We start from the raw sequence: 20,823 nt of genomic DNA, 5'->3' as shown, positions 1-20,823 counted from the left end.
AAATTAATTATGTTATATCTATACAATGGACCACTAAGCACCTGTTAAACAGAATGAGGCAGAGAGGAATAAAATATGTCGAAGATATGCTATTAAATGTAAAAAGAGTGGTGGGCCAGGAGCGGTGACTCATGCCTGTAATCCCAGCACTTTGGGAGGCTGCGGCGGGTGGATCACCTGAGGTCAGGAGTTCAAGACCAGCCTGGCCAACATGGTGAAACCCTGACTCTATTTAAAATACAAAAAATTAGCCAGCCGTGGTGGTAGGCACCTGTAATCCCAGCTACTCAGGTGGCTGAGGCAGGAGAATCACTTGAACCTAGCAGGGTTGGAGGTTGCAGTGAGCCGAGATGACACCACTGCACTCCAGCCGGGGCAACAAGAGCGAAACTCCATCTCGGAAAAAAAAAAAAAAGAAAGAAAAAAGAAAAAAATATTTTAAAAAGTGTAGAATAATGTATACTGCATGTTCTCATTTGTTTTGGAGAAAAAAGAGGCTGTTTACACTCATTGTTACATTTGTGATGAGAAATGGAAAGTTCTTGGAAGGATTCACACAGAAGATAGTCACCTGCGGGTTGTGGAACTGGAGGCTGAGTGGGGAGAAGATCTGTTTTGCATTGTACCTATATTTATTTGAATGCATTATTTAATTCATGGGCATGCTATTTTAGTATTAGAGTAAAAATTCTTTTAGAAAAATATGAACCGTGTGTAATAAAGAAGAGAGAACTTCCACAGAAGACACTCTTCTGTGAACCACACCAGCTCCAGTCATTATTAAACCACTGGTAAGCATCCCTCAGGCATGAGGAAGGCCCAGCTCCCCAACTGACCTCATTTCCATCACTTCCCGCCTGCTTTCTTCATATTTATCTTTCCATTCTGAGACCTCTCGCTCCTTAGTTATGATCTAGTTTCAGGGAGAAGAAGAGAAAGGTTAGCCCCAGATGAGTGAATTCGGCTCTGAGCAATTCATCGATCAAGAAAAGGAGACGGTGAATAAATGTGGAATGAAAACTTCCTACGACAAACCATAATTACATTCAGAGAACTTCCCTGAGCATAAAAAAGAAAGCAGCGAGATATCAAGACTTTCACAGTGCCCACTGGGGAGCAACTCAAAGGGGCATGCTTTTTGTTGTAAATTCAACAAGGCCAAAAGGCCCATTACACGATAGTGTCTAGGAAGATCAAAACACACGGTTCGCCATACATCTTTGCCTGCAGCGTTCAGAGGGCAAAGTCTGTCTCCAAAGACTCTGGCTTTGTGGACCACGGGCATACGTGTTTATTTCTAAGTGGCAGGAAGAGGGTAATCACACCACATGCCACGATACCTCTGCTCTGGCAATCTGGAGGGCAGAGTCCAGGTCGGGCTGCTGGAACAGAAGGCCTGCAGGTTTCTCCACCTCGGCGGTCCCAATGCGGGAGTACAAGGCTGTTTTGGAGATGGAGACGTCTGTTGGGTGAGCAGCCTCTCTCTGTGGAATGGTTTTTAATTAAAAAAAAAAAGTTAGCATTAATCATATGACAAAGAGGATTACACTCACCCTCTCATGAATGGGCCAGTTGTATGGTTTTGAAACAAAGAACATCAAAAGTATGAGAAAGTGCAGAGACTGATGAACAGGGAAATGCCGAGTCTAGTCTAGGGATGGAGATCTATCATTCTGCACCGGGGCAGGCAGACAAAGGGGCTAATGGCAGAGGCCCCCGCAGCTCCGAGGCCTTGGAGTCCAGCGTGTCTGGTACCTGCTTATCTCTGCCATTTATCACACGCTGAGCCACTTAGGCACAGCGCCTGAGAACCCAGGGCACTATTCAGCAGGCTCCACTTCCAAAATGAGATCTCAATGGTGAATAACGTTGAATTCTAGTCTACTAGTCTACGTTTGCCTAGTTTTGAATAACCACAGATTTGATCAGTTTTGTAAGACTGTTTACATTTCAATTTTGGGGCCATTTGTTTAGCTCTGTTTGAAAGGATGTGAGTCACACAAAGCTTAAGGCCTACTGTAGTTGTCAACCAATATCACCTTTGGCTAGGTAGAGTTTCTGGATGTAAGAGTTATGTTGGAGTTCTGTTGCCATGAAGTCTGTTACGTAAATGGGAAAATTAAAAACTGGGTCAATGACAATATCCACATTTGCTGATTAGACCCCGAACAAGTGGCGTGATCCACCACCCCAACCCACCCAACTGATGTTGGTTTGAGGCTTTACAGCCCGTTGTGGAGAACAGATACGAGCCTCCCAGAGGTGAGGAGGAGTCTGTGGTTATTCTTTTTCCCTTTGCACAAAATGCTCGGCAATTTGCAACACAGTTGAAATGCGGTGTTAGGAGTATCATCGACCAGCACAGCCGGGTGGTCAGTCTACTTCTACTGCAAAAGAAACATCAAACCAATCACACTCTCAGTCCTATGCATTAACCTTGTGGTGCTGTCATGGCTGCCCAGCGACCCTCTATCCTAGTTATCAATAATAGAGTGCTCTAACAGGCAGAGAAGGACTGCTTCTTCCTTTGGGAAATTATGAGAAGAAACTGAATGGTGAAAGGCCACCACAGTGTAGTAGAGAGAAGGAGATTTGGGGAAAGAATGATGAGGGCTTATCAAGGACAGCAGGTAAGATTAAAGAGTCAACAGTAACTGGGAAGGGGGAGGACCTAAAGGTACCTGTCCAGAATTTGTCTCTTCCACCACAAGAACAGGCATGCCTACCCTACGACAGCATCAGGGAAAATAAACCCGAGAAGGGAGACAGCGTAGAAAACTCAAGGAGTTTAATGGATAGGACGGAGATGACTGAGTTAGGACCAGTTAGTTAGCTGTATACATGCAGGGTGAAACTACATAGTTTCAGTTGTTCTGGAAGAGAACGTCTGTTGCCTGGGTTTCATGGCCCCTGCCCGGCCTTGCATACTTGGGGTGACCCTGAAGCAGGACCCAAATGATCCACCGGCCAGAGATGGAAGTACACAGTCTCCTTCAAGCAGACCCCAGAGACTCACTCATGTGAGAACAGGGCAGGCTCAGGCCTTCAAGAAGCCCCCATTTTAAGGACGCTTGACCAGAATACACATTAATAGCCCTCAGCAGAGGCAGGCTGACCTCCCAGAACCAAGGGCACCACCAGGCCACAGGGCCAGAGCCTCTCACAGGCAGGGGTTTATCTCTACTCTTTGAAAATGGTTTTCACAGTTCTGCTTGTCATGGGGGAACTTCTCAGGAAGTAGTTGAAAAATGACACAGAGATCGAGACTCAATATTTGTCCTTATGGAGAAAGTTCATAAACACACAATTCCGAAAACAATTCTGGGCCGCGTGCGGTGGCTCACTCACACCTGTAATCCCAACACTTTGGGAGGCTGAGGTGGGAGGATCCCTTGAGGCCAGGAGTTTGAGAACAGCCTGGGTAACATTGGGAGACCCCATCTCTATACAAAATTTTAATAAAAAAAAATTGAGGGTCGGTTGCAGTGGCTCACACCTGTAATCTGAACACTTTGGGAGGCTGAGGCAAGTGGATCGCTTGAGGTCAGGAGTTCAAGACCAGCCTGGCCAACATGGCAAAAACCTGTCCCTACTAAAAATACAAAAATTAGCCGGGCATGGTGGTGCATGCCTGTAATCCCAGCTACTCAGGAGGCTGAGGCAGGAGGATTGCTTGAAACCCAGGAGGTGAAGGCTACAATGAGCTGAGATCATGCCACTGCACTCCAGCCTAGGTGACAGAGTAAGAGTCTGTCTTTTTAAAAAAAAAAAAAAAAAAGATAAAGGATTTTAAAAGGAAAAACAAAACCTGTTCACTTTTAAAGTCAACAAATGTGGTTTTTTTTCTTAATGAGCAATAAAATTTCAAAATGAAAACAACATGAGTCACCATCAAACTCAGCGTGGACCTTCTGAAGATGAATGTAATGGAGAATCTCAGTGACTGGGCCGCAAGGTTTCCCAGAATGAGATTCAATTCTGACCAAAATAAGCAGGCTCCCTGCAGCGCAGGAGAAAATTGATTTAATTAAAACTAACTTTATCATACTGGGCAGAAACTAAATATGACTAATGAAGGAATTAATTATCTTTATGCTGCCAAAAATCCTTTGTAAAACAAGAAAGGGAATGAAAAAAATCAATAAAATAATGAGGTTTCTAAGAAAATGCAAACGAACACTACCATGTAGACTGTTCACTGACCCCTTCATCCCGGCCACCTGGTGTTTTCAATAAAGGAACAGATGACTTCAGAGCCCTCTTGAATTACTGCCCGAGTATCTGCGTGTTGATGAAATTCATCGTGTACACGCTGGTTTCCCCTTACAACCAAGAATTGTTTTTAACTGAAATTAATAGCTTTGTCTGTCGCTGATATTTTTAGATTAAGCTTTGTTTCTCTCACATAACCCTCACTTTAGAGGGGCCAAAAAAGCCACTAGAATCACAAATTGAAATGTGAAATGGCTGTGACACAGAAGGCATGGACTTTGTAACCAATTTCCAACCTTCACTCCACTCAAGTCCCGCGACCTGCGAGAACCTCTGGCCACTGTCTCCTGCTTCAGACCTGCAGGCTGTGCCTGGGGTCCTTCCTGCTGGCAGCTGGGGGTGGGGTCCTAGCCCCCTTGTGGACGGTTCCCTGCTGCCAGACATGGAGAGGAGGGGCTGGCACTGTGGCAGGATCCCTGTCCCCTGGAGCAGAGAGAGGCCAATTCTGGGCAGAGCACCTGCACATCCGAGGCTGGGAGAGCCATGCCAGAGGGGCCACGGAGGGGTGAGGCCAGGAGTCAGGATGAGCTAGGGAGATGACAGCCACCTGGACCAAGGCCACGGTGCATGGACACAGGCCTGGCGCTCAGAGGGTGTCCAGGTCATGTGCTGCCACCCAAGCAGGAGAGTGGCCTCCGTCGGGTGCTGCCCCATCCAGTTCTGACCACAGGCAGTCCCCAAGCCCAGGAGGAGTGGGGATCATGGGGAGGCACTCAGCATCAGGCCTTATGCCACTCCCACAAGTGGCACCACTGGCACCAGCCAGCCGCTCCCGCTTACCAAGCCAAGACATAGCCTCCAGGCAATGACCACAGATGCTCCAAAGGGCCAAATACACAGGCGCTCGTGAATTGGTACTTGTCACTCCTCTCAGGCTGTTCTCGTGGCTTTTGGGCATCACATCTCCCTCCTTTTGAATCTCAGCTCAATGTGTGTGTATGGGGGGTTAGTCTGTGACACAGCAACAGAGAGGGAAACACGGAGCATGGTGCCAGGCTGCTCAATGACAACACGCGTGGCCCCAACTCCTTCTGCTCATGTAAGCTCCAGACATCAGCCTCTTCTAGGCCAGGACTGAGGGGCCACACCACTCTACCGCCCTGGGGGCCTCTTGCTAGGACTCGCCCCTTCCTGAAGCTTGTTATTTGTATGGCCTTGCTCCTAAGGGACCCAGACACATCCTTCCATCTTTCTATTGGGTCCCCCTAATCCAGAAAGGCCCATAGCCTGCGCCTCTTGGAGAACCACCCAGACACAACATTCAGGTTCCATCTGACGTGACTGAGTGTTAAATTCAGGGCTCCTGCACCACAGTTCCAGCGAGCCTGGTCAGGTTCACCCCCAGGAAGACACAGCCGAATTCCGTTTGACCAGAAGGATGTGGAAGGACGGTCATAGTAAGACTGCAGCCTGACACCCCAGCCCTTAAGGACTTTTCCTCATTTCTCACATTTTCTAACTGAGATGGAGAAACCCCCACTGCAGCTCTTCCAAGGCTGACTCAGCTCTCCATCAGTCTAAAGAGAAACGGAAGTCAAAGCTGCTTTAGGGAACAACGGGAAAAATCACTCCCCGCTCTAGCTCATGGTGATTTTCATCCATGCAATATGATATTTTTCGTTCCAAGTGATTTCATCTTTGTGTTAGCAACAGCTTAAGACCATGTTGGCAAAATGACAGAGCTGTGTCACCTACTGCTGAAATATATGGCCAGAAAAAAAGGCAAATTGGATACACAGCTGCTGTTTTCTCTTCCTATGCATCAGCAGTTTCCAATGCAGCAAGGGACAATCTTTCTATACGAAAAAGAAAGCCACAAAGACCAACTTGAGGTCAGGCCCGTGGACCACCCTCGGGCTGGGTAGCTACAGGAATACCATCTATTTTCCACGGGCCAACATCACCAGGTAATGCACTTTTTACAAAAGCAATACAAGTTACTCTACTAGAGAAACATGTTCCCTCTAGACTCCAAGACAGTTCTACCCTCACAGAATACTCCTTTGAGCACACGCCTCTGAAATAAAAGAGGTGGCTTGGGCTGCCTCTCCGACCCACACACTATGAACACGCATGACACTATTTTCTAACTCAGAACTGGGGCACATATTCTGAGAACAGCCTGTAATTGACAAAAAGTCAACTCCTGGCCATTATTTGCCAACAGTCGTCTCTGGCCGCTCTCCAAAGGAGGTGGCAGGGGGACCACGGCACTCAGTACTCTCCATATCCACCCTGAGTTACTCACCAAACATGCTCAGTTCCACCTCAAACTCTGGACAGGAATACACGGTACTTATAGTGGTCAAACTACATGCAATTCATTCTGTCTTTAGGCCCCAAGGACGTCTAGAAATAAATCTTGTGTGTGTGTGTGTGTGTGTGTGTGTGTGTGTGTGTGTGTGTGTGTGGTGGGGGGAAGTCCTCACTGCTTCATGCTTTCTAAAAATCTTGCTTTCATGGAAATTTGAACTAAGCTTATGATTTGGCAATAAGAACGAGGACATCCCCAGTCTGTATTGACATTCTTGTCCCTGCCCTGGGTCTCGCTGTTCCCAGCCTGCAGACCCACAGTGTAAGCACCTACTGTCTCTGGGAGGGGTGTCTCTTTTGCATATGGCCAAGGAAACCTCACTGAGGGGCCATCAGGGCCGCAGTAGCAGCCGGAACTCTTACTCCTGTACCAAGGATGACAGACACAGACATCACTGCCCCCTGACCCCTGCAGATGAGCTGTTACTCCAGGCAGGCAGGCCAGGGGCTCCCATTCGTACTTTTTTTTTTTTTTTTTAAAGATAGGGTCTCACTCTGTCACCCTGGCTGGAGTGCAATGACGTGATCACGGCTCACTGTCACCTTGAACTCCTGGGCTCAAGCAATCCTCCCACTTGAGCCTCCCGAGGAGCTAGAACTACAGGTGTGTACCACCACACCTGGCTGGGGACCTTTCACTTGGAAACCTGAGTTCTAGTCCCCAACAGGCTGGTGAATCACTGTCAAGTGGCTCCATCTCCCCATCTGTAAAATGGGACCTGGATCCACCTACTGAGGACAGACGCTGGGAGCACCTGATGAGGTAACAGAAGCAAAAGGGGAAGTGTCAGCTAAGAGCAGCAGCTTTCCTTTATCACACACCTACTAGGTGTCAAGCATGGTGTCACTCTCCGCACACCAGACGTCTGTCATCCTCACAGCAACCTGTAAACTGGCTATTATTGGCCTCATCTCATGAACGGCAAAACTGAGGCTCAGAGAGGTTCACCTACTTGTTCAAAGCCACAGAGCAAAGTCTGACACACCAGGTTCATCGGGATGTCCAATTTGGGGTGGGATAAGGGGTGGGAACGAGGCCGCCCTCAGAGACCAAGGTTTGCATGGGCAGTCCAGGGACAAACACACGCTCTGCACGTCATCAGCAACTCATTCAAATTATTAATAAAAGTTACCCCAAACTTGGAAGCCAGGCAAAAAGATTTCTGCATGCCCTGTCAATGTCACACTCCATGCTAAAACTAGGAATTGGGAAACTCCATGGGCCAAATGGCCCATTGCTGTTTTTTGTAAAAAAAAAAAAAAAAAAAAAAAGCAAGTAAGTAAAAGTTTTATTGGAATAGTGCCAGACAGTATGGCCCACAAGGCTGGAAATACTTATCATCTGCACTTTACAGGCACTTTCTTTGGCCTGGTCTAGAGTATTATCAAATGTCTTGGTTTCACTTACTATGTATTATTGATTAGGGCCTCGTTGCAACAAAGTCAGATGTTAACTTGTCGAAAACAGAAAAGTTGCAAATTGTGTTTGTTCAATAGAGAAACAAATGGTATCTGTAGGAAAAAAACTCTCAAAGGTCATGATTTTGTTTTTCTCTGTTGAATTGGTGCTAACCAGTTTTCTATTCAACTTTGCCATCTTAGGCTAGCCTTCTTTACCCTACTGACCCATACACTGGTCTCTGTATTCTCCCCCATTTAACCAGCATTACCAGCCCGCAATTTAGCATTATCAAGTTAAATGGATCTCAGCTATGTGCTCAGTGTGTATTTATGCAAGAGTGACGCTTTCAGCTTTTTGGAAATAACCCTTTGCTGGACACCGACGATGCCCGCCTGGCGGATGGTTAGCAAAGCAGCTTCTGGACCCCAGCGGCACACATGACATTCCCAGGTGGCGCACGCAGCAGCAAACCGGTACCTTGGCATCCTGGTGGCTGCGGGAAGCCAAAGCAATCTGCCTGGCCAGCTTCAGGGCTTCTATCCGCATGATGGCAAACTCTAACTCCTCCTGCCCGCAGGGAGTGTGGGCAGACCGCAGGGAAATGCATCAAGACAGACGTCAATGGTTTCCACATCCGAGAAATGAACGTGCCACGAAAATGTGTCATGACAGGCACTCGGGAAAAACACGCGCTCCATCTTTCTCTCACAATTAGCACCTCAGCAGATCATGAAATAAGCATTTAATTTCCTTTTCTAAAAACCACCCTTGTGATTGTCAGGAAGTATTGTGCAGTTGAATACAAAATGATTTTCAAAATGGGATCAAAATTTTTACTGTTCTCTTTTCTTTGATTTCTTTCCCTTTTTCTTTCTTAAGGTAAAGTTGGCCAATAGTTTCCATGAATGGAGCTGCATCTCTCATACGGCTGTTAACAATCTCTCTAGGTTTACTCTGAACGTCCTAGTCTAGAGAATATCAAATTAAGTTGTCAAATTTAAAGCACAGAGTACATCATTGTCTTTGGTTCTAGATGCAAGACTGAGCCCAGATGTTATCTCACTGGGAGTCTGAGATAGCCACGTATATATATAAACAGCTTGGCTCAGTGGTGATCTAACATTCTTGGTTCAGTGAATAAATCACAGAAACTACTTTGGGGGCTATCAATGCTTCTAAATAATGACCATGTGGGCCCAGTTTCTAAACTGAAATAGAAACGGTTTGTTCAATACGTAATCACACAATTCATATCACTTTGGTACCGTGGGTAAAGACCGTCACGTATACCATTCTTTGAAGGGAAGATACGTCACTGGGAACATTCTCGGCAGCTCCTCATCAAATCCTGCCTCATTTCATTTGGGCCTCGGGGGTTCATTCTCTACTGAGGTTTTCACAAACTCCCAAAAGGTCACACGTGGGCTACAAACCTGAAGTTTCTGAGCGAATAGTGGGGGGTTCTTTTCTGCTAAGTCGGGCTCCAGATAGTCAAGTGCACCACAGAGAGAGGCGGGGTGAGCTAGCCTGCTGAGGAGGGCGTCAGCAGAGGCAAAGGAGCCCTCGGGAGCTGTCTGAATGCCGGCAGAGAGGAGGACACACAAGAAAAATAGAGGAGAACAGAGAGTGATATTGATTCCAAGCAAGGGCCACGCAGCCATTTGCTGGACATTTCTGCCTTGAGGCTAAAGAGAGTATCAATTAGCTGCCATTACTTGTGGTTTCATCTAGACTAATTCCCACATGCTGACAATGGACATCTTGAGATTGGCAGACCCGACCCCCTCCCCAAAAGGGCAGTCTTCAGTGTCCTCCCACTCCCATGCCACCCTCACTCCCTGGTCAGTGAGTGGCAGCTAGCTAGCGGAAGGTGAAAGGCCAGTTAGCTGGTGGGTTTTCCAAACATAACATAACTCTTCAAGAAATACTTTCAAATATATATATATAGGAAGTAAGGTTTTGGTAAAGGTCATTTTCTCAATCATGGAAAGATGATTTCAAATGAAAAAGTTCTTCTGATAGATCAGAAAGACTTCAGAATCAGAAGCCAGCTTTGTAGAAGGTGAACCACGGACGTGTGCTTCAGAGTATTAATGTGAGAGACTGATTCACATCTAGACCCTCTTTTTACTATTGTTTTTCTAGTATCCACTCCAGCATCCAACTGTCAGACACACAGTACGTGCTCAATAAACATTTGATGCATGAGAGAAACGGCCTACTAACACAGAACAAAAATAACACACCAAATCAAGGGCTTCACACCTGCTTGGGGATTGCTGGGCAGGAGGTAGAGGAAATAAAACTAAAATCCACCTAGAAGGATGGTGCATTTCAGACGTATGGAAGACCATGTGACATGTGTGCTGTGCAGGGACTCGGGGGTAAGTGAGGCCTTCAGCTCAGCTCTATTTGCTCTGCAAGACCCCAGCAGGGTTTGGGGACAGGAAAAGTCCTGGTCTTTGAACAGGAAAAATTCCCATCACTAAGTCCCAGGAAAACTAACTTTCCCAGAAGAGGGTCCCCTGCCCTCTGTCAAGGATGAAGCTGCAGAGGACTGCTTAACGACTGTTCCAAGGCAACAGTCTAGTCCTAAGGGGCGAAAAATGGAAACTAAATAACCCTGAAGGCATATAAAGTACTTAAGTGGGAAATGAAAAACCGCACTGATGCGAACAGAGAACCTTCCCCTCATCCTCACAGTATGGGATCGCCCAGGTTGGCTTCTGTGGTCAGGGAGTCAGGGTGGGACCCATGGCAGGTACCAGGTGAGTGCTGCTGTGAAGGCCTGGCCTTTCTGGTGACAATACACAGCTGGCCCTGTGATCTGGGGCCCCTCCAACTCCACTTACAATTTCCATCGCCTCTGAAGGGGCGCCCAAGCCCACGGCCTCCAGCCCCTTCTGGGGGGATTTCTCCGACACCTGCAAGTGTGGCTCTTGGTTAGGGGCCAGTCCTCGTGGGACAGGATGCTGGGCTTTTGTAGCAGCGTTCACAAGGGCTTCAGTCTCTTCAAAACTTGACCTGGGGGAAGCAAAGGGCATCTTCAGTCTTCTCACTGGGAAACCCACTGAAATCAACCAGGATCCCCTGACCATGCAGATATGTGATATGTGACCATATCACAAGGAATCCTGGACTTCCCGAGGAACATGGGCCAGGTCTCCAGTGGCCATGCAGCCTCTAGACTGGGCAGTCACCCCAGGACCAAGTGTTAAGGGAGGGGCAGAAGTACAGATGCCACTGGCTACAGACCCAAGCTCCGCAGTTCAGCAGACCACCAGCTGCCTGGTTGTGGACTCTGGGGAAGTGACTGGGTACCGTGCCTCCAATTCCTTCTCTATAAGATGGAGACAGTGGACCTCTCTGTGATGATTAAATGAGATGCTGCATGCCCGTAAAGTACTTAACACGGTACCTGTCACCTGGTGCCGCTACTGTTTTAGTAACGTAACCACCATCATCATTGTTCTCACCACCCTGGGCAGTCTGCAGAGTCCCTTTTGTAAGTTTGAGAAGTCAGTGCAAGCACTTTCACTCCTGCTTAAAGGGGCAGGCAGACAAAAATAGGCTGGTCCAAATCTTACAGCAATGCCCACACTTACTTGATCAAACAATGCGCTGCTCCAAACATTAGCCCTCACAAATGCAAACATGAACACCCATATCAATAATGTACATTTACCAGGCACTTGAAGTGTGCCAGGTACTTCAACAAGAGCTTTACACACAGCATCTCTCTGGAAGACAGAGTGCCCTCTCCCCGTCGCACAGCTGGGGGATGCTCTGGAAGACTGATAGCCTCCTTTAATCTTCATAAAATCCCTGCAAGGTCTGTTTCATTATTCCTTTTACCTTACATGCAAGGAAACTGAGGCCCAGGAGAGCCAAGTACCTCACATCAGGTCACACAACCAGGAGAGGGTCATGGGGTACAGGTGGGATTCAAGCTTTGAATGCTGGACCACAGTGTCCCCCTTTAGACAAATGATGGAATAAGGTATATGTGTGCTAGGCGAGATTATAGCGGGTGGGTCACACAGTCAACTGCTGAAGGATTTCGCTTTAGTCCAAAGGGCAGCCAGTAACAAAACCAATGCGTTTATGTCCCTGTGGACATTCAGAGACACAAAAATGTGGGCTGGCCAGGTACTGTGGCTCATGCCTGTAATCCCAGCACTTTGGGAGGCTGAGGTGGGAGAAGCCCTTGAGCCCAGGAGATAGAAACCAGCCTGGGCATCACAGTGAGACCCTGTCTCTATTAAAAAGAAAAAAAAATTATGTGGCGTGTCAGCTGCCTGAATCTATGCACTGAAATGAAGTCAAAATAACAGCATGAAGGCGCTCAGAGGCTCTGGAACATCCAGCGTGATGTGTAACTCTCTCATCATGGAAGTCATACCCTGAACACGGCGTCGGGGACTCTGACATGCGGACGGGAGTTGACTTGACAGGGCTCTCCTGAGAAGTGTCAAACATAAGGTACAAGGCCTGCTTCTTCGGGGCGTCATCGTCCTGCTGCAGGGATCAAAGTTACATATCAGCTTGGGTACAGCTGGCCTGAACATGCAACTGAGATGAAAACCAGAGCACTCTTCAACAGGGAACAAATAACCCACCAGGGTAAAGCCTTCACTGTTCTGGAGCCACCAGGAAGAAAGGAGGAAGTGGGGCCTGGTTAGGAGGGAAGGAGGATGCAGAGAAAGTACAACCGAGTTCAAGTAGGAACGTGCGCCAGTGGAGAAGACTCCACGGCATTGGTGAGCTGGACTTTGTTCAATTCACCAACATTTTCTGAGCACCTTCTCTGGGCCAGGAGCTGCGCTGGCCACTGCAGATAAACAGAGAGGTAGGGCAAGAGCCCAGAGCTGGGCTGACCGTAGCTGAATGAGCCCAGGGCAGGGGCCTGGAGAGCAGCTCAGCTGGACTAGAAACAGGGCTGCGGGATGTGAAGCCCCAAAATGGAAATTGGCATCTCTCAGTGATGGGAAGACCTTGAAAGACCCCCCCCTCCACATGCCCTGCTGGGGTCCCCAAAGAAGTCCCTGCAATGGCCGGCAGGCATGCTGCTCTGCACCGCCATGAAATCTCTGGGTGGCTCTGCTGTTCCCAAGCAGGGCATGCTCCTCACAAAATTCATCCACAAGGCCTGCCAACGAGCCAGGAAGTGGGTGGTGGCACAAGAGGAAGGAGCCCCTTGTGGTTTCAATCCATTTAAATCAAAGATCTCAAACCACATGACAGTTCCCCTTCAGTGGTAAAATGTGTCACCCTCAGTATTATGTATATGGCCTCAACTACTGGGGACTCAGTTGTGATCACAGAGCTAAGCTCTTTAAGCAACACACCGGGGATGATGACAAAGCCCACGCACTTTACTTGGGCAGCTGTGACCTCACTGATGTGGCGCTTGTGTTAAGCCTGTGCCTGGGGACATTCTCCCACCCAACCTTCAGGTCTAACTTAAAGCAACCTGCAGTTTGGAAGCAGTAACCCCGGCATCAATGACTGACGCAAAGTAAGATAAAGAGTAACATGTCCAGGACTGTGTAGTGCTGCAAGCAAGCCCTCCTGTGTGCCACACGTCTCCGAGGGCATCGCTGACAGCAGCAAGAGGTCACCCTTGGAATAACATGCCCCAGGGCAGCAGGTATTATGCCAGGAAAGACAGTGCCCATCATAACCTCTTAAAATGAAAAACCAGGGAGAAAGGCTTATTGCCCAGAGAAAATATTCAGTTACTTAAAACAATTTCTCAAAAACAGCTAATCGTATACCTGAAAAACCACCACTACCTCATTTTATTTTTTTAAAGAAATCTCTAGCTCTTTCTCAGTCTAAGAAAGTAATTCTGCTGGACATCTAATTGCATTCTATGATTTTCTCCCTGAAAATGTCAAACGAAGTGGATTGAGTACAAACCTCAACCCCCCAGCCCCAGTCCATCATCGCTGTGCACCCGGGAAGCTGTGTACACAGAGAGCACTTGATTTGGGGTCTGAGCTCCCAGAGACGCTCTGCACAGGGGAGGAGACCCCTGAAGGCAGGAAAGCGAGTCCCCTAAGTGGCCCGAGGCAGAAGAACTTACAGGTAAGGAGGAGCCAATTTTTTCCATATATTCAATTTCATAGGAGTTTCTGTAATCCAACTCTGCAAAAACAAAAACAAAAACAAACACAAAAAAACAAAAGATCAGGTTAGTGCCAGAGGAGAAAAATGGGAAGATCTGAGCCAGGCAGGGTGGCTGCTATCACAAGACTCTGGGCTGATGGTGTCCACTGTCTAGAGACTTCTTATATAGCCTGAAGAAAAGGCCCAGCTCGGCTATTTTCAGACAATTGGTAGATGTCTTGCTGTAAAGGGGCTTCTGCCATTAGGGAGGCTGAGAAGGTCCTGAGGAATTCCATGGCACGACCAAGCACAGCCCGAGTGTGGCCGGACCTGAGCGGTCTGCGTTGAATGTTCCCATAAGACAGCATGTGCATTCTGGGTGCTGGTTTCCTCTGTAACTCTCATGTGCAACACGTGGGATGATACATCCTCATGATGTTTTGGAACTGGACCCTTACTTGTCCCTCTCTGGGTATTCAGCTCTGGCCACCCTCTGAAGTAAGGGAAGAACGACATGATTCCTTCAGTGCTGCTGGTAAGAGAAGCTTTGCAAGTCACCGGGAGCCTTTCCCAGGGATCTACCAGTGTCTTCAGGGCTGGTCCAAATCTATTTTCAAACACAAAGACTAGTAAAGTCCAATGGGTGGAGAAATGACCTGTTTAAAATGGATTGGTGAAAATCCCATACACTCAATGGAGATGGCAAACACCACTGCCTGCCTCCAGTACCTGGAAACTGAGCTGACGCTCAACTGAATTCCCCGTCCAGCAAATGAATGGAGCACCTCCTATATGCTTCGCACTATGCCGGGCATAGCGGATATGGTGGTGGATAAGACCAGAATGGACTTTTGTCCTCACAGAAGCCACAATCTGGAGCTACCAGATGCCTCTTTTCTACTTACAAAGAAAGCCAAGAGGTGAAGAGTGACCTGCTCAGAAACCCACTGTGAAAAAGCATCAGTGGCAATTCATCAAGTTTAATCTTTCGACTTTTTTAAAGATGAAAATAAAGATAAATAGCAGTTCTGGTTTAAAGCCCCTTTATTTCTGCCTATTGTTAAAGGCATCATCCAAAAACTATGAGCTTTAAAATGAGATATTTCCTGGAGGACTTTCTTAAAACCTGCAAATGGTTGAATAACCCCAACTACTTAAACAAGTGGACAATCTTTCAGGAATCTCTGAATCTCCCTTGGTGAGGCAAACATATCCTTCTACTCGGCATGGCCAGCTCATGAGATCGAAGACAGTTTTGTGGATTAAAGGCCAGAAAGCCCTGTTGCATCCTGAATAGAGATGAGTAGAGAGAGTGTGTTTCCAACTCTCACACCAGGCCTGAACCCCAGGGTCTGCCCCAGCTTAAGACAGAAGCATTAATTTGTAAAGTCTTAATCGCCACCTCCTCACCTTAAAAATGAGAAGCAGGACAGGGCACAGAGGCTCACACCTATAATCCCAGCACTTTGGGAAGCTGAGGCTGGCGGATCATTTGAGGTTAGGAGTTCAAGACCAGCCTGGCCAACCCCATCTCTACTAAAAATACAAAAATTAGCCGGGTGCACACCTATAGTCCCAGCTACTTGGGAGGCTAGGGCAGAAGAATCACCGGAACCCAGGAGGCAGAGGTTGCAGTGAGCCAAGATTGCACCACTGCACTCCAGCCTGGGTAACAGAGCGAGACTGCCTCCAAAAAAACAAGAGAGAGAGAGAAGGAGGAAGGAGACAGGGATGGACGAGGTGATATTTAGGGTCTCTCTGTGATCTATCTATCACTTTCCAAGTATAAAACCCTGGGACTATCATTTTACTGTTCTTTTATAAGCTGTTTAAGTTGAGAAAATAATAGTGAATCAGCTGCCTCTTCTAAAGTATCATTACGATCGCCAAGGCATTACAAGCCCTAAATTATTTAACAGAAATCTTGAAGCACACTCCAATACAGCACAGGGCACCCAGGACACACCAAACGAGCAACAGACCACCGCAGTTTTTCCAGGGACCTGTGGCCTCAGGCGAGTGCCCGGCTCTGGTAACCAGCTCGCCTCACTCAAGCGTCCCACTTGGAGCCTCAGCTCTTCTGGTGGCTGAATCTGGGTGAGTTCTAGTCCACGGAGCTCACTCATCTGCCTTCTCTGCTACCTGCCAAAAGGAAGTTCCTTCACACTGTCCTGTGTCCCCCATTCCTCCCTTCAGAAGGAGCAACTGATGGTGCAAAAGTGGGGTTCTCTGACACCCACATTAGTGTTTGTATTTGTGAGATGCCTGGTTTCAGAAGGCCCACACTCCTCCCCGTCAACCCCAGAAGAGTAGCAGACGCCTGGAGATGCTCCTTCGGAACATGCCCTGCTTGCTGCAATCAGTCATTTGGGGTCCTGATTTATAATTTACAAAGTGACCTGGACAGGATGTAAGAAAAATAAATACTTCCTCCTGTCATCTTGGGTGATCTCTGATCCTTTGAGAAAACATCTTTCTGATGGTTTTCAAAATTTCACTCATCTGCTTCAAATCCTAAGCCTCAAAGGGCAGGCACAGGGGTGAAGCCACATCCAATTTCAGCCCCATTTTCACACCATGCCCCACACAGCTGGCAGGCCAGGAAGGGTGACGCCACCATACCAAGTGGCACATCATATTCTCAACTGGAGGAGACAGCCCTTGCTAGCGTGTGTGGCTGCTCCTAGCCGAAGAGGCTCAGTTACTGTTCCCCGGTCCCGTCATTTCTGAGGGCTGCTTTTGGTAATTATTTCCTATGGGGGCAATGCACAGCGAGAGGGCTTCAGCGCTGCTTTCATCTGACTCTAGTTGCTGGGGGCTTGCTGGGAACAGGAAAGAGCCTCAGCAGAAGCCAGAAGGATGCCACTGAGTCTAGGTCTCTGTTCCCAGGATCATGGAAGCCAACTCACCCGATGTCTCCTTGCCTACTGACTTATCTCACAAGTGGAGCTCAAAGAGCCTATATTTTGTAGGCAAAAATGAAATACTTTAAGAGAAAAATCCTTCTATGGGTTACACAAATGTAAAGGAGCATGATCATATATATTCCTGCTCATGGCTAGTATTTTTGGAACTTTTAACCTAAGTGACATTACATTAGGGGAGAAGAAAAGAGTCCACGGAAAGAGACAGAGAGCTGCTCCCAGCTTCCCCACCATCACCCTTCTAAGTGTCCGCAGTGTGACAGAGACGGTGCCTGCCGTTAAAGAACAGCTGAGGCTTCCAAGGAGGGCGCTTTCCCCTCTGTCAGAGTGGGAAGGAGGGACTAACAGAGCTGTGTTAAAGGACACAGGGAAACTGGGTGGCCACCAGAGTCACTGAGACTTGTGAATTTAAAACAACTGCACTCTGTCAGGGTCTCTTGGACAGCCAAGAGAGGACTCAGCTGTGTAGACCAATGGTTGCTAATCTTTTCCTCCACAAGAACCACATGGGTTAAGTTTTCTCTCACTGCATCATGCTTTAAAAGACTGCACCAAAAAAGGGCATTTGCTAAGCAACCATGCAAAGAAAACCATTTATAACTGTCAATGAGTTCTTCATCCGCGGAAGATGACCAGTGTCATCCTAGTGAGTTGATACGATTACAGCCCAAGTATGGTATTTTAATCCCCTGGGCATCCTTCTAAACTAGTTACACTCAGGTGTTTTGAAATTAAAGACAACTTGAAGCTCTTCAACACTCCACTCCTACGGACCTAGGTAGGAAAGTGTGATTAGTCAATAGCCTCATTCTACAGGCGAAGGCAGCAAGCCTTCTCCATGCTCACAGAAAGAGCACAGCTGCTAAGTCAGGCAGACCTGGCTCTCCACGGATTTGTGCCAGGATACTGGGGGAGTCATTAACAGCTCCAAGCCTCTGTATCCTTGTTCTTAAAATGTGGAATTGTAGAAAAGCACTCTGCAGACTGAGAGGATGAAATGAAATCATGAATATAGAAGACTGCACAGCTCAAAGTAAGTCCTCACCCAATGACAGGCCCTAGCTTATTATTGTTACCTATAGAATTAATACGATAGCGAATATGTATTTAAATCATAATTATTATTTCTCACTCAACATTTCCTTTTCCTGCGGTTGATGACTTCATTGTAAGAGTCTCAGATCACAGCTGGGGCCCCGCACGGATTCTTTCTGATAATCACATCAGCACCCCTGGGCATGTGTCTGGTGCTGCTAGACCGGACCTCATTACATTAACAGTATTTCCACATCCAGATGCTGGAGGGACCCTGGGTGCGTCAGCGAGGTAGATGCAGTGGGGCCGTACCTCCTGAAACCGCAACTGTTGTGTCTTCACACTGATGAAGGATTTTTGATTGTCTACCAACTAAAATTATAGTCATGACTTCCCAAATCTTCCCATTTTCTAAGGTAATGGGTTTAACCAAGTTTTGTTCCAAACTCATGTATTTACATATTTGTTCAATCTTTATAGAAACAAACAACTGTCAAATATGTCACTCAGCTAGTAAGTTGTCTGTTTTAGTAGTGTGGAAGATGGACAAATAAATGCCACCATTGAATGAGGTACATATCAGCCCTGAAAGTACTGTTAGTATTTTTATATTTTCTAAGGAAAAAAATGCATGTATTTGGTTCCTAATGGGAAAACTAAAGACACACACATCTCAAAATCATATGCCTAGCTCCAATCGGCTTTTTTTTTTTTTTTTTTTTTGAGACAGAGTCTCACTCTGTCACCCAGGCTGGAGTGCAGTGACGTGATCTCAGCTCACTGCAACCTCTGCCTCCTGGGTTCAAGCAATTCTCCTGCCTCAGCCTCCCTAGTAGCTGGGATTACAGGTGCCCACCACCATGCCTGGCTAATTTTTGTATTTTTAGTAGAGACGGGGTTTCTCTATGTTGGCCAGGCTGGTCTCGAACTCCTGACCTCAGATGATCTGCCTGCCTCAGCCTCCCAAAGTGCTGAGATTACAAGTGTGAGCCACCACCCCCGGCCCCAATCTCAGGATGGTTTCTAAATGCTTTTCTCCGACATTTAGAAATTTCTTACCAAGCTTAAGAGATGTGACCCATCATAGGTGCTATCAAAATGGCCAAGTCTGATGCCTGTGCTCAAATGTCCCTTGCTGCCTCTGGGATGTAAAGCCTCTTCCCCACAGTGCTCCACACCTGATGCAGGTGATGCCCATTGCAAGATCACATTGCTGAGCTGACACTACTAAGCTGCTGACCTGCCTGACCTTGTATTAACTTTATTTCACAAACTTGACTTTAGCCCCATGACATTGAGGGTGCTGTAAGGAACAAAGATGAACCTGACAAAGTTCTTGCCTTCAGGAAACATACAAGCTAGTTGGGAAGCCAGAAATGCACACACATCATTTTGGTGTTACATACCCCCAGCTCAGCCCAGACCAAGCACTGAAGGTGGGCGGAGCCAGGATCCCGCGTCCAAGGAAAGGCTGGGAGGAGGCAGCACTAAGGAAAGGGTGGGAAACAGGGATAAGGTCGGGGGAGTGCAGTGCGGGTAGGGGGAAGTGTGTTCCAGCAGGCGGTCTGCAGCAGCACTGCAGAGGCAGCGGAGTAAGGGGTCTTCCAGGAAGAGGCTCCTGCCTCGGATGCAGGTGCAGAGGGAAACGAGGATCCAAGGGAGGCTGAGGCCAGATCATAGGGCCTCTGGGGTCAGGTGAGAGCAAGATGGTCACTTTTATTTTTTTCTATTTATTTATTTATTTATTTTCGAGAGAGTCTCAGTGTCACCCAGGCTGGAGTGCAGTGGCACAATCTCAGCTCACTGCAACCTCTGTCTCCTGGGCTCAAGCAATCCTCCCGCCTCAGCTTCCTGAGTAGCTGGGACCACCGGGACACACCACCATGCCCAGACAATTTTTTGTACTTTTGGTAGAGACAGTGTTTTGCCATGTTGCCCAGGCTCGTCTTGAACACCTGGGTCTTGAGCTCAAGTGATCCACCTGCCGCAGTCTCCCAAAGTGCTGGGATTACAGGCATGCGCCACTGTGCCTGGCCGAGATGTTCACTTTTGGACCTCTCAAGCCCCAAACCAGAGGGTCAGCCTGACAGTCAACCAAAAGGCTTTATTTTACAGAAAACAAAATGCCAGAAAGTACAAGCATCCATAATTTGGATCATCTTTTCATTGTCAAAGTTAGAAAGCCAGTTTTGGGTACGGAGAAGATAAGCATCCAATACTCTGAAAAACATGAAATAGATCTACCATAAATGCATGCTGGTACCATTCCAAGACCTCGTGGGTACAAAGCAAACCATGACTCCAGGCCTGACTGTGGAAGAGCGTCCGGAAGAAGGCTGGGGGTTTTTGAGCTACGATTAACATCCACCTGCACCCTCATGACACCACCACTCCACCCAGAAAGGGAGGAAACTAAGGAGATCTTAGTCTCTTATTAGCAGCAAAGAAGTGGAAACCAGACCTTCATGTATGATCTTCTTCACAGTGATTTCTACTCAGTTCAAAAACACTGTTAGAAATCGGCCAGGCGCGGTGGCTCACGCCTGTAATCCCAGCACTTCGGGAGGCCGAGGTGGGCAGATCACAAGGTCAGGAGTTTGAGACCAGCCTGACCAACACTGTGAAACTCTGTCTCCACTAAAAATACAAAAATTAGCCGGGCGTGGTGGTGCACACCTGTAATCCTAGCTACTCAGGAGGCTGAGGCAGGAGAATCGCTTGAACCCAGGAGGCGGAGATTGCAGTGAGCCGAGATCACATCATTGC

The 20,823-nt window shown here is 47.6% G+C and overlaps 1 protein-coding gene across 7 annotated transcripts in view; it reads right to left on the bottom strand.

Annotated features, from left to right (window-relative positions):
- The window catches only part of TACC2 (transforming acidic coiled-coil containing protein 2), a 265,537-nt gene that overhangs the window by 16,480 nt on the left and 228,234 nt on the right, over positions 1–20,823 (bottom strand). For 3 of the 7 annotated variants that reach the window (XM_025396296.1, XM_025396295.1, XM_025396297.1), the window contains 7 exons: positions 14,076–14,137; positions 12,390–12,505; positions 10,840–11,011; positions 9,421–9,561; positions 8,465–8,554; positions 1,341–1,484; positions 837–913 (listed from right to left, as the gene is read on the bottom strand). In XM_025396296.1, coding sequence (XP_025252081.1) covers positions 837–913; positions 1,341–1,484; positions 8,465–8,554; positions 9,421–9,561; positions 10,840–11,011; positions 12,390–12,505; positions 14,076–14,137 — 802 coding nt within the window. The remainder of the gene's footprint in view (positions 1–836; positions 914–1,340; positions 1,485–8,464; positions 8,555–9,420; positions 9,562–10,839; positions 11,012–12,389; positions 12,506–14,075; positions 14,138–20,823) is intronic. The other 4 variants (XM_025396299.1, XM_025396298.1, XM_025396301.1 and 1 more) reach the window with 2 other exon arrangements.

Source organism: Theropithecus gelada, chromosome 9 (genome assembly GCF_003255815.1).
Source record: "Theropithecus gelada isolate Dixy chromosome 9, Tgel_1.0, whole genome shotgun sequence".
NCBI classification, from domain to species: domain Eukaryota; kingdom Metazoa; phylum Chordata; class Mammalia; order Primates; family Cercopithecidae; genus Theropithecus; species Theropithecus gelada.
Note: the sequence above shows the minus strand (reverse complement) of the source record. Positions and strands in the feature narration are given on the sequence as shown.